This window comes from Hippocampus guttulatus, chromosome 14, assembly GCF_054856545.1.
Source record: "Hippocampus guttulatus isolate MCC_2025c chromosome 14, RoL_Hgut_1.0, whole genome shotgun sequence".
NCBI lineage: Eukaryota > Metazoa > Chordata > Actinopteri > Syngnathiformes > Syngnathidae > Hippocampus > Hippocampus guttulatus.
The window spans coordinates 4921683-4948560 of NC_141274.1; the positions used below are offsets into that span (position 1 = coordinate 4921683).

Sequence of the window (26878 nt, forward strand, 5' to 3'; positions counted from 1 at the left end):
TGGTTTTTAATAACGTTTGGCACAACAGATGATGGCTCAGAGTGAGCCCATTTATTCACTTAAGACCCGGAACTATATGTGATGAACAAAAATCCAGCCTCATTCCTCACACGGAATTATTTTGTCGACGGATCAAGGCAATGTGCTTTCACGATGTTTGACTGACACTTTCGCCCTCATTTGTTTTAATTAATAACTAACAGCTACGAGAAATACTGAAAGATGGCAACGTGGAATTACGTTTCTTGCATCTTCTGCCATCGGGCAACCGTTGTGAGGAGGATAGCGGCGAGCAGGGTGAGGTGTTTTTTGGGGGGACGCGGGTGTTATTGAAGAACGGCATCTTTGAATGTAAAGTTTGGCCACTCTCAAATTAGTCGTGTCGTGATCCCTTACTTATTCTAGTTGTTGTTGCTGTTACACATGTTGGTTTGCGTTTCTTGACGTTTGCCTCAAGTCAGTACATTTTGCCCCAATATTTCACCAATGTCACGGTATCACTGGATTTACCGCAACGCATTATGGGTACACCGGCAGAATCTTGTCTAGTGCACGATTACAGCAATATTTATTCTGGCTCGCGACAGTGTCGTATCTTTTCTGTTTACTAGTTTGATGTTTAAACGTTCTTCCCAGTGCTTGAGTGCAGTCGCAAACCCTCAGTCCCAAGCAGATTTCCTCAATAAAGAGCCACACAAACGACATCCAGGGGTGACGCACCTCAAAACCCTGCGCCTGCCCGATGAACTCCTGATGGCCGCCCGCTCTATCATTGAAAGTGAGTTCAAAAAACATTTTTGCTACCATGATGACCTATTTGGACAAGAAACCATAGTTAGTATCCTAACAACTAATGCAGTCGTAGAAGCATTTATGGAACCTTAATGATTCTGATGGACAATTAATCAAGTTGGGTGCCTTAATTAACTAATCAGACAGAGAACAATTTTTTACCATTTACCTTCATGACATGGCTCAGAAATGAACCAATTAGATAACTTAGGATATCATTGTACTGATTTGGAGAGGAAATGGAGCCACACTTGGCAGTTTCCTAACTTTCCTTGGCAAGGTACCATTTAGTTACTTTTAACAGCGAGAAACCTGCATATTTTATTATTTGTGATGCTATTATGTGATATAATTTCTTAGGGTCTCAGGTGATCCAGCTTCCCGAACGTGCTCGCAAGCTAACTAACTTCCTGTGGAGCAGGAAGCGAGCTGCAGAGGATTCAACAGTGAGGAAGAAGGCCGTAAGTCTGGAGAAGGAACTCTGGAAGAAGGCCATGGAGAAAGGAGGAGGTGGGTAAGCATATATGATATGAATATTCACCAATATATGAACATTCATGTTTGTGTCTTCTTTTCTCTTTGTAGATTTAGATGAGCAAGCGGTGGCTGACCGCATCAAGAAGGACGTTTTGTCTGAGCTTCGGCGGACATTTTATCACTGGACTCCTTTGAAGTAATTGAACACATCACTATTATATTATTATGGAGGTACAAAACATGGATTTTTGGAATGTATTGTAATTTACAAATTTGTCACTTTTTTTTTTCAAGGTATGATGAGGAGCTCGGCATGGTCTACATGGTGGCCAAGCTGGCCGGAGGCTACGCTGCAGTGAGGAGGGCTCTCAACGAGGTCCATTACAAATTGCTGTAGCAAGAAGTCGGAATTAATATATTAAATATTTTTGTTATTATGCTTCCAGATAAAGAAACGCGATCCCACCTTTGCTCCTCAGTCCCTCCTGGATTTTGGGTCCGGGCTAGGAACGGTGGCCTGGTAAGTGGACTTGAAGGTGTTTTTGTATGAAATTGAAACTGGATGCAGTTCTGTAGCAGATCCGAAACATTTATTCACAAAGGTACTTACGTTGTCTATAAGGCATTTAGTGGATTTAAAAGCAAATCAAGGCAAATGGGACGAGATTCTTTTTGTATTTGCATGGTGAGTTCATTAGAAACTGGATCAATTTCTATTTATTATTCCTTCAGTTCAGCTGAGGTGTCTTATTCAGTTCAATGGAAACACATTTGCTAATGGGGCCATTTTTTTCTTGGACCCAAATCTGTTGTTTTAATTCCCCAGGGCGTCTCATGCTTGCTGGTCCGCCACTTTGAATGAGTTGGTGTGTGTGGACATCTCAGGGTCCATGAACATTTTGGCAGAACGGCTTCTTAAAGGTACAGGCTCGCTCAGGTCACAAATTAATAATTAAAGATGTCATTAAATTGGGTTCAACTGATTGCCTTTTTTTCCTGTGGTTATGAAGGCGATGGCGAACACAATGAAGCTCACATCAAACATGTTTACTTCAGGCAGTTCCTCCCCATATCTCCCAAGGTAAGATCCAGTCCGGGACCCATTTTTTGGTACCTTTATTATGTCGCAAAGTAGGTCATTGTTTTGGTTAATTTCATGATGTTGCAAGGCAGGAAGTTATTTTGGTACCTTGATTTTGTAAGTAAGCGGGGAACTATTTTGTTAACTTTCACATTGTAGCCCAGCAATGGAATCATGTTGGTAGCTTTCATGACTCCGCCAGGCAGGAAACCGTTTTGCTAACTTTCATGACATAGCCAAATAATGGGAGGTACAATTACATCTTAGACAGACAAGGAACCAGTTTATGTTCAGCTGCCTGAGCTGGCCAAGGAACCGCTTTAGGCACCTTCATGTCTTAGCTGGAACAATTTGGTTTCTAAATGACATGGCAAAGCAAGGAACTATTTTGGTACCTTCTAGATATATTCAGGGATCCATTTTGTACTTTTGTTTCCTGAAAGTAACTGGATTAGGAAACAATTTTGCTACCTGAACAACGTAGCCAAGCCGAGAACCATTTTGGTAACTTTCACGATGTAGTCTAGCAGTTAACTTTTGCTACCTTCATGACTTAGGTTGGAAATGAAACATTTTTGGCACCTTCCTGACTTCGTGGACAAGGAAGCATTTTTTCTTAACGCAGCTGGGCATTTTCGTTTTCTCAGGTGCAGTTTGACTTGGTGGCGTCGGCCTTCACGTTGTCAGAAATTCCCGGCGCGAAGGAGCGTGAAGAGGCGGTCATCACGTTGTGGAGGAAGACTGCCTCCTACTTGGTGGGTAGCACAGACTAGAATTTAGTTGGATAACATGAAATAAAATATTGCAGACTGTTTATGTTTCAGTTATTGGTGGAAAACGGAACCAAAGAAGGCCATCAAATACTAATGGATGCCCGAGACTCTATACTACAGAACAAAGACAAAATCGTTCATGACACCAGACCAGCTTCTGTGTTTGCTCCGGTATTTATTCAGATAATTTATATGTATTGATATAATTGTATCATACCGATTTTATTGGTCTGTTTTTTTATCAGTGTCCTCATGAAGCCAGCTGTCCCAAACTTGCACTGCCGTCCATCATACCTTGCAACTTCCAGCAGGTGTACATGCCACTATACGGCGTAAGTATTTAAATGTTGATGTACAGTATAACACATGCTAAGGCAGTTAACATTAAACTGCTCATTTACAACACACTCATTTTTACATTTCTTTGTTTTAGCGCAACAGTCTTACGGAGAGGTTCAGCTATCTGATTATGAGCCGGGAGCGGCACGGCACCCAAGCGGAAGGCGCGGTAGTGGACTGGTCCAGACTGATAGCGCCCCCAAAAGCCAGGACGAGGCACGTGCACTGCCATTTGTGTCGTCCAGACGGACAACTGGAGCACGTGGTGGTGACTGCCAGCAAACACGGACGGTGAGTGAACCCCGAGCTAAGGAGGTTGATGCCTAACAAACTTTGCAGTTGAATGCGAAATTGTACTGGAGTGCACTGCTAATTTTATTAGCATGAGTCATTACAAGAGCAGTATATTGCTAAAGAAAGTTAGTCGCTCCTCTCTTGTGAGAATTAAGGTAATGTTAACTTCCTTAGCATAAGTTGTAAGTTGAATGCTAACATCTTTAGTGTGTGCTATAGGGGCCGGTATAATACCAAACAAATGTAAGGAAAAAGGTCATACTAACTAAACAGTTTTTATGTTGGCTTCCTGAGCACTAATAGTTTTCTAATAAATATACAGAGCCTTTCCTGAAGAAGCAATTATATTTTTTGTCCATTTAGAGATGTGTACCGCTGTGCCCGCAACAGTGAATGGGGTGACAGGCTTCCTCTTGTTCAGGACAACGACAACCAAATTGAAGACGACAAAAATGGGGAACCGACGACATGCTAACATGCTTGTAAAAACATTGAGGTACAAGTTGCTAATAAAATTACCATTGCTTTATTTCTTCACCACATAATAAACTCATAACTCACACCAAGGAAGTTAGCTGCTCCCTCCAACTCATGATTGTCCTTAATGAACCGCTCATTTATGATGAAATTTAGCTTTAAACCGCCCACTCACCACCCAAGTTAGCATAACTTATCTTGCTTATGAGACAGCGATAATTAACAGTTCTAAATACGGTATTTCTTTTTAGTTTCCTTTTATACAGTATGAACATGATGTAAAATGCTCTTTTACAGTAGAGGAGCAACAGCAGTTCTTTTTTGTAGTGTAAGTTTTTGTTTAACTGGTGGCAATTTCTTTGAGGGCTGACGCCAAGTCTGGGAACATGTACTGGAACCCAGTCTCCAAAGTCCTTTTGGGTACTACCTTCTGGCCCTGAGCCAGTACTATGGCTCTCTCCGAGCCCAGCAAGGCGTTGAGCACGAAGGCGGGCACGGGTAAGATGGTGGGGCGATTCAGCACCCTACCCAGCTCCTTGGTGAACTCATAGTTGGTGTTGAGGGCTGGGGATACCCCATTGAGGACTTGGCAGGAGGAGGGCGGTACACCAGAAGGAGGATCCGAAGAAGGTGGCACATCAGAGGGGGAGGGCGGCTCCAATGATTGGGCGATGATGCCAGCCAGATCTGTGACATGGATCCACGGGAAGGGCTGCCGGCCAGAGCCCAAGGTGCCCCCCAGGCCCAGCCAGAAGGGAAGCAGCATCTGCTTCATGGCACCGCCGTCACGGCCTAACACTGCCCCTGGGAAAGGGAGGACCAAACAACAGGTAATGTCTAAAAAGTGACTGTGAAAAATTTATGTGCATCAGAATTTATGATTTTTTTTTTAAGTCATGATTTTTGCAAATGTCTTTTTTTTTTAAACACGACCATAACAAAACAAATAGGATTTATAAGTGAAAGCATAATATTACAATAATTGCAGTGAATTAAATGCTGTCTCGACTAAAAGTGTAAATGTAATTTTTTTAGGATGTATCATCAGTAAAATAGCAAAATATCAAGGATTGCAGTGCATTTAATTCCACAATAGATAAATTTCAGGTAATTTTTTAAAAAGTCTATTGAGCAATGTTTTTTTTGACTAAATTTAAAATATATTTTAAAAATATTTCAGCAGTAAAATTGTCTAAAATGTAAATCTGTAAAACCTCATTTAAATATACTCATTTAAAAACAGATCTGAAGAATGATGGTGAAATAGTTTTAAAAAAATACTAAAATATTTAGGAATTATGATCTGTAAAATGACAATTTTTTAACCATTATTATTGCATGCAAAAAATTACATTAATGAGGAATAGAAAATATTTTCCCACAAAATATAATAATGTAATCACTTTGGGGAAATTACATATTTAAAACAAAACTGGAAATAGACCCAATGATCACACAAATTAATAATATACAATGAATATGTTTAAAAGTGAAACTCAAACTGAGGCTTCGCACTCATTTCAAGATCAATGTAAATTTTCCCTTTTCCCCTTACAGGCATATGTGTGAAATAACATCCACAATTAAACATGTATCACGAAATATAATTTCCTACATACCAGGTCTGACTACCACTTGCTTGGTGGTCTTTGTCATACTTTCTGGCAGCAGTGCAGCGGCTTCCCACTCTTTCACCAGCCTAGAGAGGAAATCGAATGGCGCCCACTGGCTGTCCTCAGTGTACTCTACTGTCAGGCTGGGTTTGTAGCACGCTGCAGTCATAGAACAATTGCTACTTGCTAGCATTTGCAAACAAAATAGTGGCTACTCTAGCTTCCAATTAGCAACAAACTATATGACAAATTACTAACCTACGCCCGACACTAGGACCCATGAGTGGGGAGGATTCGGCGAAGCTGCGATAGCGTCAGCCAGAGCTTTTGTGGTGTCGATGCGACTGGAAAACAAATCCTTCTTGTAGCTTTCGTTCCACCTGAAACGGAAAGAATTGCCAATTCTGGATTGCGTTGGATTGTACATTTTGTGGATTATTTCTGAAAGTTCTTTTTATTTATAATGTGCAAGGTGGCAGTTAATGTGAATAAACGGAAATAGAAATGATTGCATTAATACGAACACAAAGATTGCCTGCGCATGTTCCATTGTCTTTTTATCTCTCTGGGGATTATTTCTAGTTTTGCCTTTTTTCCCCCACTTTGTGGATTATTTGTAGTTCTTATGTTTATTTCTATCATGTAAAGTGGTGATTATCATGAATACCTGTCATCTCATTAATCATGACACTTATGCCTGAGTGAATTTGGGACCAAGTGTGTCTATCCCCCCCCCCCCCCTTCAATTTTGTGGATTATTCGTGGTTGTTCTGTTTATTTCTGTTGTGCCAGGTGGCGATTGTCATGATTGACTGTTGGGGAGGGATCACACCTATTATCATGACACGTACAAATTTGTGCATATTACAAAGTATCCGATGGATGGATTTTATTTTTTTGTACTTCGTGGAATGTTTTTAGATATCGCGATTATTTCTATTCAGACACCTGGGGCTTGTACCATGTAGAACAGGCCAAAGGAGCGATCATATTGATCATATAAGCATTGCATGAATGCGTAGAAGATCTTGATTTCTACTGTTCAAGGTGACCGTTATGACAAATTATCAAGAGGAGTAATCGTTTTGACACGCATGTGTACCTGTGTGCGCTGCAGACACCTTTTTGACTCACTGCATTTCTAGCCATTCTGTTTATTTCTATTGTGCAACTGTTCTCCTCGCTCCCATTTCAGGTACAATAGATGGTTGCATTTTAGAAGAGTAATGGTGATGCTCACCATCGCAGTGGGTTCATGAGATTCTCCCCTGCCAAGTTGACAGCGCCCTCACATGGTGGGAGGCCGGATGACTCCAACTCACCCTAGCAGAAGCAAGAAGGAAGAAAAGGGTCGTGATGCATTCAAATGAAGATGAAATGTGACACATCACATCTAGATCATCTACCCATGTTATCCTCCCAGGGCCGGGATGGCGGGAGATCACTGTAACCTCGTGGTTTTTTTCCCGGAGTAGGCGAGTCAACTCACGACCCACAAAGCCAGATCCTCCCCCTGCAATGAAGTCAATTGGACGGGTGTGGGATTTGGATAGATGTTTTAGAAGTACAGTAAACATTAGGAATTGAGTGAGGTATGATGTTGGACTGTCCCTGAATGCACCACGACATACATTAGCAGGGGTGTCCAAAGTTGGTCCTCAAGGGCCGCTGTCCTGCCTGTTTTCCAGCTCTCCCAAGAGCAACACACCTGATTCAAATAATCAGGAACGTTCTAATGCTGCTTCAGAGCTGGCTGATGAGCTGATCATCTGAATCAGGTGTGTTGCAGCCAGGAGAGCTGGAAAACAGGCAGGACAGTGGCCCTCCAGGCCCGGAGCTGGACATGCCTGCATTAGACGAAAAGACTATTTCACTAAACATTGTGAAGAAAGCTGCCATTTCAGAATGTCCCTGTAGGCAATGCAAGCAAACGATTGCCATACATACAGATGCTTACAAAACAAACTATTACACGTAATTCAACTTTTGCAAAAGACAGAGACACGTCATCATAATAAAACTTTAGTAGTGTTCATTAGCATCTGTATGGTTTCATATAGTCAGGAGAGAAAATTGCTAAAAAACTGAGAATGCTAACAACTAGCAAGGACCATTGTGTCACATTGACGTTTCCTTCGTCGAATATAACTTTGAAAGGTTGGGGAAGCTTACGTACCAATGACGACTCTCATATTAAATCAAATACTGTAGTCCAGTCTTACTATCTAATGACCAAACGTGGCGACAGACGATTGTCTTTTAGAGCCAATAAGACAACTCCTCGGCTGTTTCGCCCTTTCGGACTTACCGGAATGTCGTAGTCAAGGTAGTGACGTTGATTTGTAGTCCATGAACCGCGGAAGTTATGTCGATGATGCCGTTATTGACAGCTGTTTTTAAAGTAATATGCACACGTGTGCTATGTATCGATTTTAACTGCTTACAAATGAGATGTTAATACACGCAAGACGCTGCATGCTTATTGACGTATAAATTTAACTATTAATTTCTACTCTCTGTTCTTCGGTTGGTTGTCTTTTTCTTTTGTTTGAATTTACTTGTTTAATACCACCACCTATTGGATGGCACGTACAACACTGAGTGTGTTGACCCACCTGAAACAAAACATTATGGATTCCACCAAACTTTATTCACCAATCAAACAGTGTTTTAACACCTGGTTAGTGTGTGGATTTTGGTGTTCGTTGTGCACATACATTCAGATCAATGGTATATTCCATTCATCCATTTTCTGATCCCCTTATCCTCACACGGGTCACAGTCATCTTAGCTGTCTTTGGGTCATAGGCCGGGGTACCCTGAACTGGTTGCAAGCCAATCACAGGGCACACATATATGAACAACAATCTGCACTCACACTCACACCTAGGGACGATTTAGAGTGTTCGATTAACCTGTCATGCATGTTTTTGGAATGTGGGAGGAAACCGGAGTACCCGGAAAAAACCCACGCAGGCATAGGGAGAAAATGCAAACTCCACACAGGAAGGCCAGAGCCCGAATCGAACCCTGCACCTTTGCACTGTGAGGCGGACGTAATAAACCAGTTGTCCAACGTGCCACTGACCAAACCCAGAAATCTGGTGTGCTGTGGTTGAGGTTACCTGAGCACCTGTGATGTCATTTTCAGTCGACAGCAAGTGACAAAATGACCACCCCCTGAAATGGATGAGAACAGCTGTATGTTGCTGCATATTTCACATTCCAGAAACAATTTTTTAAACAAAATGCCGTGTTAAGACTAGGAGTAGGGGCACCTTGAACATATCACTGTTCGGAAAATGTTGTATTTGACTTCCCCTTTAAGTGAAGGGACTGGCGGAGAATCCGTTATTTTATTTTTTTTTAGCTTCGGGTTAACCTCACAAATATCTTCATGTTCGTTTGATGTGCGCATGCGCGACCAATACCCGCCCCCCTCCACCCGGGATCTGACAGTTCCTTCTTGTGGGTGAGCCAAACAAAATTTTACTGTTAATCTTGCACATAACTGGCACAAATAAAATATTGCTGATGAATGAGTTCGTGAATAACCTTAAACGAGTCACGACACCCGGGGTAGAGGTAAGATCGGGCGGCCCGAGCCCGACCCGAATCGAATTTCGGGTCGGGCCGGGCTTCTCTCTCGCTGACTTTTTTTTTTTTTAAAATAAATATATGTTTCGTGCGCTGAGGCGTTTCGAGGCCGTGAATAGTTTTGGCCACGAGAGACCATGCTTCCCAAAAAAAACAGAAGTCACCTCATCACAACACGTACTGTACTAAACTCTTGCAATGACAATTGAAATAACTTCTTCCTGTCTCTGTCTATTATCCACCCGTCATTGTTCTTCTTTGTCTCTCTGCTTCTCTCTCTTAAAGTGCCGCGCGAGTTTCTTAAGGACGTGCTGCTGCTGTGGTTAATGGACCAATTTTCAAACCGTCAAAATGACGAACGGCCTTAAATTTTCCCCGTCTACTATTAAAAAAATCTGTCAATGATGGAAAATTGTCGGATAATGTCCCCTCTACAGAAACAGAAATATAAAAGATGTAAATGTTTATACAGTCTTGTTTTACTTAGATTTCGTTACAAAAGACTGGCTTTAATTTGTGATCATAAATCACCCCTCCTCCTCTGGAGTCCTCACAAATAAAATATGAAATTTCGGGTTTGCTTCGGGCTCGGGCCTGCAAATCAAGTTAAATGGTCGGGCTCGGGCCGGTCGGGTTTAAATAACCTTAAATAATCTCTTTTTTCTTAAATCTACCTGTCTGTCTGTCTCTCATTAAATTAACAAGTAACATACTCATTATTATTGTTATAATAATTATTCGTAGAAGTAATCTTGTCGCACAATATACAACAAGAGGTAATAAAACTGTACAACCTGTATGTAATATTGATTCATTGATTGATTCAATCAGATTCACTCAAAAAGAAAAACAAAAAACAGTGGTTACATAATTTTACAGGAAAACAAGCAAACCGAAAAAAGTGTGGGGTAAAGTTGGAGCTTATCAAGTCTATGCCCATTATGACAAGCCTGACAGATTTCAACAAGAAAAGTACTTAAGGCACAAACACAAAATTCATCACCTCACAGAGTGAAATAAAGTCATGAAAAGAAAGCAAAAAAGATCAATAAAAAGAAAAATCGAACAACAGGTGAGTCTAAAAATATTTGATTTGCCACAGTCTTGATTGATGCCTCCTCTCGTGGTTCCCTTCAAGGTGGGCATGTTGCCTCAAGTGCGCCTCAGTCTTCTCCCAAGAGCCCGCTGCCTTTTCGATGAGCCCGTTCACGTGAAGGTGGCCGGTCTGGGGTCCAGACAAGTGGTCACTCTGAGGGCCCAGGCCACCGACGAGCGGGGGGTGGTCTTCCGCTCGGCCGCTGTCTACAGAGCAGATGGTGACGGAGAGCTGGACCTCTGCCGGGATGCCGCCCTGTGCGGTTCCTACGAGGGGGTGGAGCCTATGGGCTTACTGTGGTCCATGCGGCCCATCGTCCCACACAAATACTTTCATTGGAGTAAGGCGCTGAGTCCCCACCTTGTCAGGTTCTCGGTGCACGATGGTATGGACGTGGAGGAGAAAGAACAGGGAGGTGCCCTCGCGGAGGTCATCAACGAGAGGGTCCTGCTGGGGGAAGGCACCGTAAGGGAGGTTGTCAACTTCGGGAAGGGGAATGGAGTGCTGTTCACACCACCAGGTTTGAACCAGGTGTCATTTAAACCCCTCACAATGCTTAAAGACCTGCTTCGGAACTCTCACCCTCGCTTGAAACGCTTAACCAATGATTGAAGCCCTAACCCAGCTCTAGTATTGTAGCCCTAATTTACGAACCCTAACCCTGGTGTGAAATCTTAACTCTGTCTTGAAACACTAATTTGAAACCCTACCCCTCATTTGAAAAGTCAATTTGGAAGCCCTTTAAAATCCTAATTTGAAGGCCAAATTTGAAACCCTAACCTTGTATTGAAACCTTCATTTCAAGCCCTAACCTGAAACAACAGTCCTATTTCACAACTTTGACCTCAAACTCCAACCTCAGTTTCAATCCCTAACTGTAGCTTGAAACCATACTTAGAAACCTTAAACATACTTGTAAACACTACCCGGCGTTTGAAACTGTAATTTGAAGCCCTAAACCATCCTTTTATCGCTAATTTGAATCCCTAATTTAAAATAATCTTACCCTGCAACTTTATTTTGAAACCCTAACTCCAGTTTGAAACTCTAACCTTGGCTTCCAACCCTGAATTGAAACTGTACTTAGAAACCCTGAATTTAGTTGGGAACACGGACGCAGGCTTCAAACCTTAAATCTACCTTGAAACCTTCATTTGAAAAATCAAGTTGAAACGCTAACCCAAACTTAAAACCCTGTCTTAAAACACTCATTTGAACCCCTACTGTAACTTGAGACAATTATAAATTCTTCAGATAACTGAAAACCTAACCCAGTCATCCATTCATCCATTTTCGGATCCGTTTATCCTTATAAAGGTCGCGGGGCGTGATGGAGACTATCCCAGCTGATTTAGGGCAGTGGGTGGGGGACACCCTGAACTGATTGCCAGCCAATCACGGCTAACGCAGTCATGAAACCCCTATTTGTAACCCTTACCTTACTTTGATACCTTAGCCAATGCTTGACGGCCTAACTGCAGTGCTGACTGGACTTTGTTTCGTTGCAACCACGTTAGGTGAAGGTCCATTCCCTGGCGTGCTGGATTTGTCCTCCTTTGCTTCAGAGAAACGAGCCAGCCTTTTGGCCAACAAAGGCTTTGTGGTCCTGAACGTGTCCGTCATGTACGACAAGCCTGCCAAGATCAACTATCTGGAGCTGGACCACTACCAGGAGGCTCTGGTCTTCTTGCAGCAGCAACCCAAGGTGACGACTGCAGCAGGAATGGAAGAGATTTCCACTTTGTCCAAATCTGAGTTTGAAACCCAAACTCAGTTTTCAGTTTTAAATTCCTAAGCTTTGTTCGAAACCCTAACAAAAGCTTAATTTAAAACTAGGGATGTGGACAAAAGTAATGATGTTCAACCATCCCTCCACCCCCCAAAAAAAACAATTTTAATTTAAAATAATTCATAGGCCAATTAACCGGTTATCTGAATTTATTTCACAGTATTCTGTCAAATATCAGAATCTGTATGGGCCTAAAAAAATAATTGTCGGGTATGAGTATTAGGTGTCACATGGGCAGTTGTTGTTCTTCCTAGGTGGGCAGTGACGGGTTGGGCGTGATTGGGCGTTCCAAAGCGGGCGACATCGCCTTGTCCCTGGCATCCTTCGTTCCGGGTGTCCGTGCGGTGGTCTGGATCAACGCCTGCAGCGCTAACATTATAGCGCCTCTGCACTACCGGGGTCGAGAGGTCCTCTCCCCCGTGACCTTGGATTTGACCAAGATCATACCTGCGACTGACGGTGCCAGCATCGTCAAGTTTGGTGTGACCGACCCCAACAGTGAAGAGAACCGGACCAGCCGGGTCCCCATAGAGAAAGCAACTGCCGACTTCCTCTTCCTGGCTTCCGAGGACGACCTCAACTGTGACTGCCGGGCCTCCATGGAAAGCATGGCGGCGCAACTCTGGTGGGTAGCTCGTGTAACACTCTGGGGAAGAACTTGTCTTGACAAAATACCGGTAGCTTCATCTTGGGGAGTCATAGCTGCCCATCAGCTGCGCGTTTCGATGTACATTTTGTCAATTTGTTACTTTTACTTTCTATGTACTGCTACTTTTATTTATTGGTGGATTCCGTTTATTTCAACTTGCATTGTTAGAATGGGGACTCCGCTTAACTAGAGTCGCACACATTTCCGACGTAAATGGCCGTTATGGCGTAAATATGCTCAAAGCTTACCGCTGGTCATGTAATATCACAAATCTCGATCATTTAATCACACAGGCCTATTTATATTGCCCTTTGGAAGGTAATCGACGGGCTTGGTGGTGTTGGAGGGTGGTTGTGTGTTTGAAAGACACCCACCAAAAACATACCTAAGAAAAGATCTTGGTCTGTCTCTGCGGCCCGGTATAGGTGGGCCACGGCCCAGTACCGGGCCGTGGACCGGTGGTTGAGGACCCCTGGTTTACATAATTAATCACACCACTGTTTAATAAAATACAGTTAATCATTTAATTGGACTCATTTGATGTTTTTTGAAAAACATGTTTAGAATTTATTCTTGACAAAGTCCAACAACAACAAAAAAAAGATTGGCTCTCAAAGATACAACTATCGTCTGGCAAGATTTTGACTTTTTATCTCAGCAAATATACGACTTTATTCTTGCATGATTTGGGCTTCTTTGTGTGTGTGAAAAATGCACCTTTGTGACTTTTTAAATTAAAAAAATTATAGAACTCTTCTTACAAAAATAGGACTTTACGGTGCAAGTCTCATAACATTTCGACATTATCCTCATGACATTTTTCTTAGGGGGGGGGAAACATTTTTTTCTTCTAGTATTACAACTTTTTTTGTAAAGAAATATTACTTAAGTCTCTTAAGTTTCTGACATTAAAAAAACTCAACTTCATTCTCAGAAGATCCAAACTTTTTTCCTCAACCCCCAAAAAAACGAAAAAAAACCCACCTTAATTCTTATAAAATTTCAACTTTTTGTCTTGACGAAAGCCTGCTCATTTTTCTTGTGGATGGACTCAGGCGGGCCGGGAAGGAGAACGTGGAGATGGTGTGCTACCCGCGGGCCGGGCACCTGCTGGAGCCGCCCTATGGGCCCTACTGCCACTCGAGTCTGCATGGGTTCCTACGCACAGTCGTCAGGTGGGGGGGCGAGCCCCAAGCCCACGCCCGCGCCGAGGTGCTCGCCTGGAAGAAGGTGGAAGAGTTCTTCCGGAGCCGGCTGAGCTGTGGACACCCAAACACCAAAGCCAAATTATAAACTGAATGACGCCAAAATCATATGCAGTCATCCAACGTACCATATTTGATTGTGATTCTTTTGTTTTTGTTTTTCCTTGCAATTTTTTGGAAGAGGATATTGTGATGTGCAACACCAATTTAATACCACCACCTATTGGATGGCACGTATCACTACTTCTAGTCAAGTAAATAAAATACAAACCGCGAGACGGTCGATTCTTGAAAGAAAAGCTAACTTTGCCTGTATTCTGAGTGTGTTGACCCACCTGAAACAAAACATTATGGATTCCATCAAACTTTATTCACCAATCAAACGGTGTTTTAACACCTGGCTAAAGTTTGGCGTTTGTTGTGCGCATGCATTCAGATCAATGGTACAGTATATTCCATCCATCCATCCATCCATTTTCCGAACCGCTTGATCCTCACTAGGGCCGCGGGGGGTGCTGGAGCCTATCCCAGCCGTCTTTGGGCAGTAGGCGGGGGACACCCTGAATCAGTTGCCAGCCAACCGCAGGGCACACAGAGACGAACAACCATCCGCGCCCACACTCACACTGAGGGACAATTTAGAGCGCCCAATCAGCCTGCCATGCATGTTTTTGGAATGTGGGAGGAAACCGGAGCACCCGGAGAAAACCCACGCAGGCCCGGGGAGAACATGCAAACTCCACACAGGGAGGCCGGAGCTGGAATTGAACCCGGTACCTCTGCACTGTGAAGCCGACGTGCTAACCACTGGACTACCGGGCCGCACAGTATATTCCATCCATCCATTTTCAGATCCGCTTACCTCACAAGGGTATCTTAGCTGTCTTCGGCCGTAGGCGGGGGGTATCCTGAACTGGTTGCCAGCCAATCGCAGGGCACACACAGACGAACAACCAGACGCATTCACACACCTACGGAGAATTTAGAGTGTTCCATTAACCTGTCATGCATGTTTTTGGAATGTGGGAGGAAACCGGAGTACCCGGAGAAAGCCCACGCAGGCATGGGGAGAAAATGCAAACTCCACACAGGAAGACCGGAGCCCGAATCGAACCCTGCACCTCTGCACTGTGAGGCAGAGGTAATAAACTAGTTTCCAATGTCCCACCCCGCGTACGAACATAAACTGACCAAATCCAGAAATCTGGTGTGCTGTGGTTGAGGTTACCTGAGCACCTGTGATGTCATTTTCAGTCGACAGCAAGTGACAAAATGACCACCCCCTGAAATGGATGAGAACAGCTGTATTTTGCTGCATATTTAATATTTGAGAAATACAATTTTTATCAATATGCCGTGTTAAGACTAGGAGTAGGGGCACCTCGAACATATGACTGTTCGGAAAATGTTGGATATGACTTCCCCTTTAAGTGGCGGGACTGACGGCGAATCCGTTTTTTTTAGCTTCGGGCTAACCTCGTACAAAGATCTTCATGTTCGTTTGATGTGCGCATGCGTGACCAGTTTTTTCGCCCCCTCCACCTGGAAGCTGAGATTTCCTTCTTATGGGTGAGCCAAACACAATTTTTCCGTTAATCTTGCACATAAAACTAGTACAAATAAAATATCGCAGGTGAATGAGTTAGTGACGAATGACCTTCAACAAGTCACGACACCTGGGGACGCTTTTAACGAAGTCACCAAACTTTCGTCCTTCATGACAAGTTTATAATACGTGCCCGCAACTATTGTAGTTTCTATCTTTTTTGGTCATGTAAAATCATGCAATCCCACACTTTGTGAAACCTGGTGCAAACTATTTAGTTTAGCACAAATGACAGGAACGAGCGATTCGGGTCGCTAGGATCGTCCTCTGCTTTACTGAACTTTGGAGGGTCATTTCATGTCAGCGTAATCGATTGCAACTTTGCTATCTTATCCGACTTGACAGGCCTCTTAATATCATGCAATGTAGTCACTAGCCTGTTTTTTTATATTTGTTTTTATGAATCTCTTTTTTTCTTAAATCTACCTGTCTGTCTCTCATTAAATTAACACGTAACGTACTCATTATTATTGTTATAATAATTATTCGTAGAAGTAATCTTTTTGCACAATATACAACAAGAGGTAATAAAACTGTACACCCTGTATGTAATATTGATTGATTCAATCAGCTTCACTCAAAATGAAAAACAAAAAACTGATTACATAATTTTACAGGAAAACAAGCAAACCGAAAAAAGTGTGGGGTAAAGTTGGAGCTTATCAAGTCTATGCCCGTTATGACAAGCCTGACGGATTTCAACAAGAAAAGTACTCAAGGCACAAACACAAAATTCATCACCTCACAGAGTGAAATGAAGTAATGAAAAGAAAGCAAAAAAGATAAATAAAAAGAAAAATCGAACAACAGGTGAGTCTAAAAATATTTGATTCGCCACAGTCTTGATTGATGCCTCCTCTCGTGGTTCCCTTCAAGGTGGGCATGTTGCCTCAAGTGCGCCTCAGTCTTCTCCCAAGAGCCCGCTGCCTTTTCGATGAGCCCGTTCACGTGAAGGTGGCCGGTCTAGGGTCCAGACAAGTGGTCACTCTGAGGGCCCAGGCCACCGACGAGCGGGGGGTGGTCTTCCGCTCAGCCGCTGTCTACAGAGCAGATGGTGACGGAGAGCTGGACCTCTGCCGGGATGCCGCCCTGTGCGGTTCCTACGAGGGGGTGGAGCCTATGGGCTTACTGTGGTCCATGCGGCCCATCGTCCCACACAAATACTTTCACTGGAGTAAGGCGCTGAGTCCCCACCTGGTCAGGTTCTCGGTGCACGATGGTATGGACGTGGAGGAGAAAGAACAGGGAGGTGCCCTCGCGGAGGTCATCAACGAGAGGGTCCTGCTGGGGGAAGGCACCGTAAGGGAGGTTGTCAACTTCGGGAAGGGGAATGGAGTGCTGTTCACACCACCAGGTTTGAACCAGGTGTCATTTAAACCCCTCACAATGCTTAAAGACCTGCTTCGGAACTCTCACCCTCGCTTGAAACACTTTACCAATGCTTGAAGCCCTAACCCAGCTCTAGTCTTGTAGCCCTAATTTACGAACCCTAACCCTGGTGTGAAAGCTTAACTCTGTCTTGAAACACTAATTTGAAACCCTACCCTCATTTGAAAAGTCAATTTGGAAGCCCTTTAAAATCCTAATTTGAAGGCCAAATTTGAAACCCTAACCTTGTATTGAAACCTTTATTTCAAGCCCTAACCTGAAACAACAGTCCTATTTCACAACTTTGACCTCAAACTCCAACCTCAGTTTCAATCCCTAACTGTAGCTTGAAACCACACTTAGAAACCTTAAACATACTTGTAAACACTACCCGGCGTTTGAAACTGTGATTTGAAGCCCTAAACCATCCTTTTATCGCTAATTTGAATCCGTAATTTAAAATAATCCTACCCAGCAACCTTATTTTGAAACTCAAACTCCAGTTTGAAACTCGAACCTTGGTTTCAAACCATAAATTGAAACTATACTTAGAAACCCTGAACTTAGTTGGTTGCTCTGACCTAGGCTGCAAATGCTAAATCTTCCTTGAAAACGTAATTTGAAAAATCAAGTTGAAACGCTAACCAAAACTTTAACCCCGTCTTAAAACACTCATTTGAAACCCTGCTTTAACTTGAGACAATGATAAATGTTTCAGATACAGTGAAACTCCTCTACAACAAAATCATGTTTGCAGCAAGAATTTTTTCACTGTAGCAAATTTGATCTCAGATGTAAACACACACACACACAAACGTATGTGTACTCTTTATTTTTATTCCAATAGTGCATAAGTATGAGCATACACTTACTTGACACTTCATATAGTCAGTGTAGAAAGAAAAAAAGGGAAAGAAATTGCGAAATTTACCATCAGCATTCACTTTCACTTACATCAATTTCTTGGATAATGTCTGTTATTTTGTTTCCTCCATCTTTCATTTTGATCACCTTTACCCTTTCTTCCAACGTCAGAGCTCTTCTCGTCTTAGCTGCTTGACATCCAAAGGTCCGTTTTGTAGCAGTTTTAGGAATGCAACGTTCTTTCTGCGTCTGAAACCAACAATAACAAATACTTCCTGGACTACTGTGCATGTGTAAATCAGTGTGGTGGTTGCTGTTGCCATTTCCGAACAAAGCAGTAGAGGTCGCTGCTGAATTGGACTTCGTTGTCGTGAATCTCATCGCGAGGCAAGAGCAGAGAAAAAGATTTCATATCACGCAACAGGGTTTTTTTTTCATTGTATGTGGGGCAGGAAAGTGGGAATGGTGTTAATGCATGAAGATTTTTTCACACTAGGGGGTATTTTCGCCCATATAGGTTTTGTTGTAGAGGAGTTTCACTGTAATTGTGAAAAACTAACCCAGTCATCCATCCATCCATCCATTTTCTGCGGCGCTTATCCTTACCAAGGTCGCGGGGCGTGCTGGAGCCTATCCCAGCTGACAGTGGGCATGGGCACCCTGAACTGAGCCCAGCCATTTGCAGCTAACGAAGTCATGAAACCCCTATTTGTAACCCTCACTTTACTTTGATACCTTAACCAATGCTTGATGGCCTAACTGCAGTGCTGACTGTGCTTTGTTTCATTCCACGGCAGGTGAGGGTCCGTTCCCCGGCGTGCTGGATTTGTCCTCCTTTGCATCAGAGAAACGAGCCAGCCTTTTGGCCAACAAAGGCTTTGTGGTCCTGAACGTGCCCGTCATGTACGACAAGCCTGCCAAGATCAACTACCTGGAGCTGGACCACTACCAGGAGGCTCTGGTCTTCTTGCAGCAGCAAGCCAAGGTGACGAATGCAGCAGGAATGGAAGAGATTTCCACCTTGTCCCAATCTGAGTTTGAAACCCAAACCCAGTTTTAAATCCCTAATCTTTGTTCGAAACCCTAACAAAAGTTTAATTTAAAACTAGGGATGCGGACAAAAGTAATGATGTTCAACCATCCCCCCCCCCCCAAAAAAAAAAGGATTTAAAATTTTAAATAATTCATAGGCCAATTAACCGGTTATCTGAATTTATTTCACAGTATTCTGCCAAATATCAGAATGTATATGGCCCAAAAAAAATAATTGCCGGATATGAGTATTCGGTGTCACATGGGCAGTTGTTGTTCTCCTTAGGTGGGCAGTGACGGGTTGGGCGTGATCGGGCGTTCCAAAGCGGGCGACATCGCCTTGTCCCTGGCATCCTTCGTTCCGGGTGTCCGTGCGGTGGTCTGGATCAACGCCTGCAGCGGTAACATGGGGGCGCCTCTGCACTACCGGGGTCGAGAGGTCCTCTCCCCCGTGACCTTGGACTTGACCAAGATCATACCCACTGCCGACGGTGCCAGCATCGTCAAGTTTGGTGTTACCGACCCCTACAGTGAAGAGAACCGGACCAGCCGGGTCCCCATAGAGAAAGCAACTGCCGACTTCCTCTTCCTGGCTTCCGAGGACGACCTCAACTATGACTGCCGGGCCTACATGGAAAGCATGGCGGCGCAACTCCGGTGGGTAGATCGTGTAACGCTTTGGGGAGGAACTTATCTTGTCACAATACCGGTAGCTTCATCTTGGGGAGTCATAGCTGCCCATCAGCTGCGCCTTTAGATGGACGTTTCGTCAAATTGTTACTTTTACTTTCTATGTACTGATTCTTTTATGTATTGTCGGATTCCGTTTATTTCAACTTGCATTGTTAGAATGGGGACTCCGCTTAACTAGAGTCGCACACATTTCCGACGTAAATGGCCGTTATGGTGTAAATATGCTCACAGCTTACCGCTGGTCATGTAATATCACAAATCTCGATCATTTAATCACCCAGGCCTATTTATATTGCCCTTTGGAAGGTAATCGACAGGCTTGGTGGTGTTGGAGGGTGGTTGTGTGTTTGACTGACACCCACCAAAAACATACCTAAAAAAAGATCTTGGTCTGTCTCTGTCTTGCCCGGTACAGGTGGACCGCGGCCCGATACCGGGCCGTGGACCGGTGGTTAAGGACCCCTGGTTTACATCATTAATCACACCACTGTTTAATAAAATACAGTTAATCATTTAATTTGACTCATTTGATGTTTTATGAAATACATATTTAGAATGTATTCTTGCCAAAGTCCCAACTAAAAAAAAAGATTGGCTCTCAAAGATACAACTACAGTCTGGCAAGATTTTGACTTTTTATCTCAACAAATATACGACTTTATTATTGCATGATTTGGGCTTTTTTGTGTGTGTGAAAAATGCACCTTTGTGACTTTTTAAAAAAAAAAAAAAAATAGAACTCTTCTTACCAAAAGAGGACTTTACGGTGCAAACCTCATAAAATTTCGACATTATCCTCATGCCATAATGACATTTTTCTTAGGGGGGGGAAACATTTTTTTAATATTAGATTAATATTAGAAATACTACTTAAGTCTCTTAAGATTCTGACATTAAAAAAACTCAACTTCATTCTCAGAAGATCCAAACTTTTTTCCTCAACCAAAAAAAAAAAAAAAAAAAAAACTTAATTCTTATAAGATTTCGACTTTTTGTCTTGACGAAAGCCTGCTCATTTTCCTTGTGGATGGACTCAGGCGGGCCGGGAAGGAGAACGTGGAGATGGTGTGCTACCCGCGGGCCGGGCACCTGCTGGAACCACCCTATGGGCCCTACTGCCGCTCGGCTTTGCACGGGTTCCTGCGCACAGTCATCATGTGGGGGGGCGAGCCCCAAGCCCACGCCCGCGCCGAGGTACTCGCCTGGAAGAAGGTGGAAGAGTTCTTTCGGAGCCGGCTGAGCTGTGGACACCCAAACACCAAAGCCAAATTATAAACTGAATGACGCCAAAATCAGGTGCAGTCATCAAAAGTACCGTATTTGATTGTTTTTGTTTTTCCTTGCAATTCTTTGGAAGAGGATGTTGTGATGTGCAACAACAATTTCTTGATTCACCTCTTGAATTGTAATTTTATAAATAGCATTTTTAAAATCCTTTTTACAATCAAACAACAGTACTTGCAAATGACAAACTAAATGAAATGCAAAATGACCTTGTTTTTGACAAATGACTCATTTATGCTTGTACGCTTCCAGTTTTTTTTCCTCCTAATAAGATAACTTCATTCTCTCCAATAGACACTGTATGACTAACATTGCAACACTACAATAAGAATTATTTTTTATGCATTTTTTAATTCGTGTTTTTTTTCCAAAACTATTAAGATGTTTCTGTTGAAACAAAACTGATTTTATTCTACTATGAATAGAAAAATGTCCCCAAAAACATATACAGGTACATTTATTTTTACTCGATCTTAACAAGAACAACCTGAATATCGTTTGATTTTTGCCCCCCCCCCCCTCCTCTCCCCACTCCCCCAAAAATGAATTAATTTATTTTTAGGTGCTAGAGAGATTTTTCAAATTATGATTGTTTTGGAGATCCTCAATAAATATGATTTCATTCTTATGCAAAAATTGTCATTTGCTTGGATTGAAAAGGTATCACGCTTGAAGGGCTATCAAGCATATCTTTTGTAACATAATTTCACCCAAATGTGCCATTGCTGCCTTATTCAATGGCATCCACGTAATCATGTTAAATGTCAGTCTGGTATTTTCATTACCTCGTCCTGCGTTGTGTTTGTGTTGAGTGCACGAAGAGGTCTGGAAATAATTAAGATAAAAGCACTGCGGCGTCTCGTGACTATATTTAGCTGGCTAACCAAGCGGGCTGTATTTGTGTAGCTCACCTGAGAAACACACACTCGTTGACATGTGCGAAACAGACCAATTTCTTGTGCACAAACTCCCATGCTTCTGGACCTCTTGCTTAGGTTTTAAGAAGTAACGTATGGCAGTTGGAATGAGATGGAAGCAATAGCCACTAATATAGACAACAAAGAATTTACTGTTGGGGTTTTCCTAGATCTAAAAAAAGCTTTTGACACAATAGATCACAGTATTTTATTGAAAAAACTAGAAAGATATGGCATTAGAGGTGTAGCTTATAAATGGATAAAAAGTTATTTAGAAAACAGATATCAGTACGTGCAACTCAACAATAAAAAAACAAATCAACTGAAAATCACTCACGGAGTTCCTCAGGGGTCAGTGCTTGGTCCAAAACTATTCATCTTATATATAAATGATATCTGCAAGGTCTCAAAACAATTTAAATGTGTCCTATTTGCTGATGATACAACTTTCTACTGTTCTGGAATAAATCTGAAACAGCTCCTGACAACCGTAGAAAACGAATTAAACAAATTAAAAAACTGGTTCGACAGAAATAAATTGTCACTTAACCTGAAAAAATCGAAGTTAATTGTTTTTGGCACAAGACCAATCAAACACCAAGCTAAAATTATGGTAAACTCAATTGAGATAGAAAGAGCGTATGAAACCAAGTTTCTCGGATTAGTAATAGACTCAAAACTATGTTGGAAGCCACATATCGATAACGTAAAAAGAAAAATAGCCAAAACCGTAGGGATCCTCTACAAAACCAAGGAAGTGCTAAATAAGAGATCTTTGTACACATTATACACTTCATTATTATTACCATATATGACCTACTGTGTGGAAATATGGGGAAATGCCTGCAAAACAAACACACTCCCTATTCTCAACCTACAAAAGCAATTCGAATTATTAATAGATCAAAATATACGGAACCCACAAATCCACTATTTATCAAATTAAATACGATGAAATTTTATGACCTGGTTGACTTTAAAATCGCCCAATTAATGTACAAAGCACACAATAACCTGCTCTGCCAAAACATTCAGAGGTTTTTCGAAATTTAAGAAAGCAGCTATGATTTAAGAGGTACCAACTTATTCAAAAAACTCAAAACAAGAACAAACATCAAGCAAAGTGTATCTATCAAAGGTGTTAATCTGTGGAATAATCTCGAAACGGACCTGAAAATGAGTAAATCGCTTGCTGAGTTCAAAAACAAATTCAAAAAAATAGTACAAACAACCTACATCAATCAGAGTTAAAATGATAAATTCAAAACATTAAATATAATGATAAATCAGAACTAAGTTGATAAATAGAGAAAGGTATATAAATATCCATTATGAATACAAGAGAAAATTGACACAAGAGTGTCAGGGTGTGGAAGTATATAATCCCGATACAAACCAAAAGTTGTAAAAATATCACGGTTAAGGGTAAAGTATGAGCCTTAATGGAGACTTCTTTCTTCTTACTTTTTTCTTTTCTGATTGATATAAAAATGATATATTAGATATAAACACATAACTGGGTAGGACTAGATAAGTTTTTTACTTCTTCCTACTCCCTTGAACATAATAACTGTGTTGAATGAAGATTGATTTCTTTCTTTTTACTTTTTTTTATCTACCTTATTTTCTGTCAAATTATTACTGTATATATGTTTTATGTTCAATAAACAAACAAACAAAAAAAAAACAAACAAACAGATAAACCTTTCAATGAGTCATTGAGAACAAGGGCTGGCTCTATATTTGTTGATTTCTTTATTTTTTTCTATTTACATTCAATATGTTTGTAAATAACTTCTGAAATGTGGAAAGACTGGCCATAATTTAGGACTGAACTGCTGCGTTCACTAGCTAACGAGCTAGTGCGCTAACAAGCTAATAGCGGTGTCGTTTATCACGTCATCGTGTGTTGATCCACACATTAGTCACAGAGACCATCAAATTTTCTAGTAAAAGTTTGAAATGTTTTCTCTAACAGTGGCAATGTAGTCTCCAGAGGGGGGGAAAAAACATTATCCAACTCCCAAAAAACGATGGAAAAAGAATTGGGAGCTATGGAAAACGCACACACACACACACAGCCAACCGTCCTGCTGATCACACTTTTGGTCAGGGTGGGACGCCAGGTACACTAGGAAAGAAAAACAAGCACCAGGTGGTTTTTATTCTGTAGCAGGCCTGAAAGTACAAGTCACCCAAGGACCTTGAATACACCTCATGCATTCCTCACCAAGCTATGTCAAGTATGCGCTGAGCTGAGGTTCCATGGTGGCGCTTACCTGACTCTAACTATATATGCTTAAATAACTTTTATTATTTTTAGTTTTTTCTGTAAATTTCTATTCTGCGAGGTGGCGGTTATCATAACTAGGGAGTAGTATAGTAACTAGGGAGAGAAAGTGCTGGCTGCGTGAATTATGATATGTGTCTGTGTGGCCACTCGTGCAGTGGATTTTGGTGACTTTGTGGATTATTTCATGTCGTTTTGTTTTTGTCCATTGTACAGTCGGCTCAGAATGCTAGCCATACACGTCAGCAGACATTTTCTGTGTGTTGGTGAAACATGAGTCTGACAGCGTTTTAGAAAGCATCTGCTGCAGAGCTGGGTGACCTTATTGTTACAGTAAAATGAGAGCATGTGGTGAAAAATCATAATTGTAATAATGATTTTAAAAAAAAATGTTGTCACTCTGACAGGAAACCTTCAAGATCAGGGTTGAGGCGACCTAGGCGGTGGGACAAAATGACCTTCTCGCTGGTGTGGAGGGAGTGGAAAATTGTGCACATTCATCCATCATTTGTTATTTTAAATTGAGTGAATGAATTTAAAATAGAGGAGCTCCATGACATGTATGACATGCATCATACTGAGAATCCTTTCTAGTGCTTAGAGAAGCTCCTAGTATAACAAAGAGCCCTCCACTGAAAATTACAACCGCAATTCATGTTAAATAAGATTTATGGTTCATTCATCAAACTGTTCACGGAAATACAGTACATGTGACTAAACATAAAAGATTAATTTTATTTCAAATGTAAAAAACATGTAAATACGTTTTTAAAATTTGAATTCCCCTTTAAAAAAAAAAAAAAGACAAAACAAGCTCAAGATGGCAACAATGCTAGCAGTGATGCTAATAAAACCCATTACATTCTCACCGTAGTCACCGTGCACATGTTCAAGTCATTTTTGGATGGAGCAATGTACACACACACACTTGCGCGCACACACACTCCTCCCAATCCATCTGGAGCCAATTAGGGTGGTTCCCACCCACAGGAAGGGGGCCATCATTTGAGAGTGACAGGTACATAGTGCAACGATCTCAGCTCTCCTCTGCTGTGATCCTTTGGATTGTCTGCAAGTATGCACGTTTTGGACAAGAAGGACATTTGTTGAAAATGTGAATGCCGGCAGCCGCTTGTCTTTTGGTCAAATGTGAGCTTGCTTGAGCCTTGCATCTTGGAAAGCTGAACTTGGGCTTTTATTGCAGCTGCATGGGAGCTGCGTGAGGTGTCGCTTGAAATGTCTCCTTTGATTAGTGGGGAAACTGTCAGGCGTTCACCAAAACGGTGAAGAGACAACGTTTTGTGTGTGTGTGTGTGTGTGTGTGTGTGTGTGTGTGTGTGTGTGTGTGTGTGTGTGTGTGTGTGTGTGTGTGTGTGTGATGTGGCCAACCTTCATCAATATGGCCGTCTAGATGGCAACAGGCAGTGGCCGCTCGCCACCAACAGGAAATAAATGTGACATCCCGACCCTCAATGTCTTCCATGTAGAAGCCTTGGTTATAAAAACACGAATAAAATCTTGCTTATTTTGACAAAATTCCAACTAGCTCCAAATTGGTGGAACCTATCTCGGCTCATTTAGGTGACTTAGGTGTCTTGTGTCAATGTTAATGCTGAAGTGCTAAAACCTCTGAGAGCAGGATCATCTGGTGCTAACACCTCAAAGATGTCTACAGTATATCACCTTTTGAGGCCGTATTAGCATTTATGCTAATGTACGTATTTTTTCTACGCTAGTTCTCACGCTTACCTTAACGTCTACTCTTAAACTAGTACTGTATTATCTGCTAATAATACTTCAAAGTCTACCAAACCCCAAAATAAATGCACCACACATTTTCACGCCATATTATCATTTAGCATTCTCATTAGCAGTTCATTAAAGCACTGTCCAAGTATACGTGATGAACACGTTATTTGTTGTACATTCTATTGCTTTCTTAATGCTAAAGGGAAGTGCGAACACCTCTCAGAACAGGATTATTTTCTGCGAAAACTTTAAAAGACCACTATAAACCACAAGAGCTTTATGCAACCTTTCACACCACATTAGCATTTAGTATTAGCATTCATGTTAGCAATTCAGCCTTTAGGTTTTACGGGTTCAATCTCTGTCCCCTTTGCATGGCTCCTCAGCAGGACCCCCACCTGAACCATGGAAAAGTAGACTTATGCTGGGGGGCGAGTGGTGTTTTTTGGGAGGGTGGGGGGGGGGCATCAAGCAGGAGGGTCTTCCCCAATGAACCCATTGAAGAACAGAAGACATTTAACTCCCACTTTCCACTCAAAGGAGTTCAATAAAAGCTCCATTTCCTCACGAGATGCATATGAAGCAGCATGGGGCTCACCTGTGGAGGTGTTGTCATATAGCGAAAAAACCCCCCCCAAAACACCCCTTCACTTAGGACAGCATGCATTACACAGCTTTTCAAATGCGCTTGTAGCTTAACACTGATGTGTGGATTGAATTTATTTACATGAAATAAAAATGGACATACTGTACTCCAATAATACATCAAGCAATAAAGGCAATGTTTGTTTGGTTTGTGAACTGAATTTGCCTGTTCATTTACTGTGATCATTTATGTTCGTCAATTTAGTTTTAGTGGTAGTTCTTTTTACAGTGTATTTTGTGTCAAAATT

At 42.0% G+C, this 26878-nt stretch overlaps 4 protein-coding genes across 5 annotated transcripts; 3 read left to right on the forward strand and 1 right to left on the reverse strand.

Annotated features, from left to right (window-relative positions):
- The first annotated feature begins 7 nt into the window (after positions 1-7).
- On the forward strand, positions 8-4326 carry mettl17 (methyltransferase like 17). Its single transcript, XM_086128821.1, has 13 exons — positions 8-297; positions 637-778; positions 1153-1302; positions 1378-1465; positions 1564-1645; positions 1716-1789; positions 2096-2190; positions 2280-2350; positions 2998-3105; positions 3175-3294; positions 3369-3455; positions 3557-3753; positions 4120-4326. The coding sequence occupies exons 1-13, from the start codon at positions 223-225 to the stop codon at positions 4229-4231; spliced, it is 1401 nt and encodes a 466-aa protein (XP_085984947.1). The 5' UTR covers positions 8-222; the 3' UTR covers positions 4232-4326.
- sdr39u1 (short chain dehydrogenase/reductase family 39U, member 1) lies at positions 4264-8157 on the reverse strand. The gene is made up of 6 exons (XM_086128823.1): positions 8023-8157; positions 7253-7359; positions 7087-7169; positions 6105-6226; positions 5853-6005; positions 4264-5037 (listed from the first exon to the last, which is right to left on the reverse strand). The coding sequence occupies exons 1-6, from the start codon at positions 8036-8038 to the stop codon at positions 4574-4576; spliced, it is 945 nt and encodes a 314-aa protein (XP_085984949.1). The 5' UTR covers positions 8039-8157; the 3' UTR covers positions 4264-4573.
- A 1126-nt stretch (positions 8158-9283) lies between these two features.
- Positions 9284-14486, forward strand: LOC147194585 (acyl-coenzyme A thioesterase 2, mitochondrial-like). Of its 2 annotated transcripts, none has more exons than XM_086129328.1 (5): positions 9284-9318; positions 10582-11059; positions 12057-12244; positions 12583-12953; positions 14033-14486. In XM_086129328.1, exons 2-5 carry the CDS (start codon positions 10588-10590, stop codon positions 14268-14270), a joined length of 1269 nt encoding a protein of 422 aa, XP_085985454.1. In that variant the 5' UTR covers positions 9284-9318; positions 10582-10587; the 3' UTR covers positions 14271-14486. The 2 variants fall into 2 exon arrangements, with proteins under 2 accessions (XP_085985454.1, XP_085985455.1); XM_086129329.1 differs by having other exon boundaries at positions 9286-9314.
- Positions 14487-15655: 1169 nt separating this feature from the next.
- LOC147194586 (acyl-coenzyme A thioesterase 1-like) lies at positions 15656-21665 on the forward strand. The gene is made up of 5 exons (XM_086129769.1): positions 15656-15751; positions 16665-17142; positions 18818-19005; positions 19339-19709; positions 20783-21665. The coding sequence occupies exons 1-5, from the start codon at positions 15695-15697 to the stop codon at positions 21018-21020; spliced, it is 1332 nt and encodes a 443-aa protein (XP_085985895.1). The 5' UTR covers positions 15656-15694; the 3' UTR covers positions 21021-21665.
- Positions 21666-26878: the final 5213 nt, after the last annotated feature.

Excerpts from the sequence above, each read along its gene's own strand:
- mettl17 (XM_086128821.1), top strand. The coding sequence starts at position 223 with ATGGCAACGTGGAATTACGTTTCTTGCATCTTCTGCCATCGGGCAACC. Across the intron at positions 1,303-1,377 it reads GGCCATGGAGAAAGGAGGAG|ATTTAGATGAGCAAGCGGTG; the intron begins GTGGGTAAGCAT and ends TTCTCTTTGTAG. Across the intron at positions 2,191-2,279 it reads GGCAGAACGGCTTCTTAAAG|GCGATGGCGAACACAATGAA; the intron begins GTACAGGCTCGC and ends GTGGTTATGAAG.
- LOC147194586 (XM_086129769.1), top strand. The coding sequence starts at position 15,695 with ATGCGTGACCAGTTTTTTCGCCCCCTCCACCTGGAAGCTGAGATTTCC. Across the intron at positions 15,752-16,664 it reads CTGAGATTTCCTTCTTATGG|GTGGGCATGTTGCCTCAAGT; the intron begins GTGAGCCAAACA and ends GTTCCCTTCAAG. Across the intron at positions 17,143-18,817 it reads AGTGCTGTTCACACCACCAG|GTGAGGGTCCGTTCCCCGGC; the intron begins GTTTGAACCAGG and ends ATTCCACGGCAG.
- sdr39u1 (XM_086128823.1), bottom strand. Across the intron at positions 7,170-7,252 it reads GCCCTGGGAGGATAACATGG|GGTGAGTTGGAGTCATCCGG; the intron begins GTAGATGATCTA and ends TGCTTCTGCTAG. Across the intron at positions 6,006-6,104 it reads GGTCCTAGTGTCGGGCGTAG|CGTGCTACAAACCCAGCCTG; the intron begins GTTAGTAATTTG and ends CTATGACTGCAG.
- LOC147194585 (XM_086129328.1), top strand. The coding sequence starts at position 10,588 with ATGTTGCCTCAAGTGCGCCTCAGTCTTCTCCCAAGAGCCCGCTGCCTT. Across the intron at positions 11,060-12,056 it reads AGTGCTGTTCACACCACCAG|GTGAAGGTCCATTCCCTGGC; the intron begins GTTTGAACCAGG and ends CAACCACGTTAG. Across the intron at positions 12,245-12,582 it reads TCTTGCAGCAGCAACCCAAG|GTGGGCAGTGACGGGTTGGG; the intron begins GTGACGACTGCA and ends TGTTCTTCCTAG.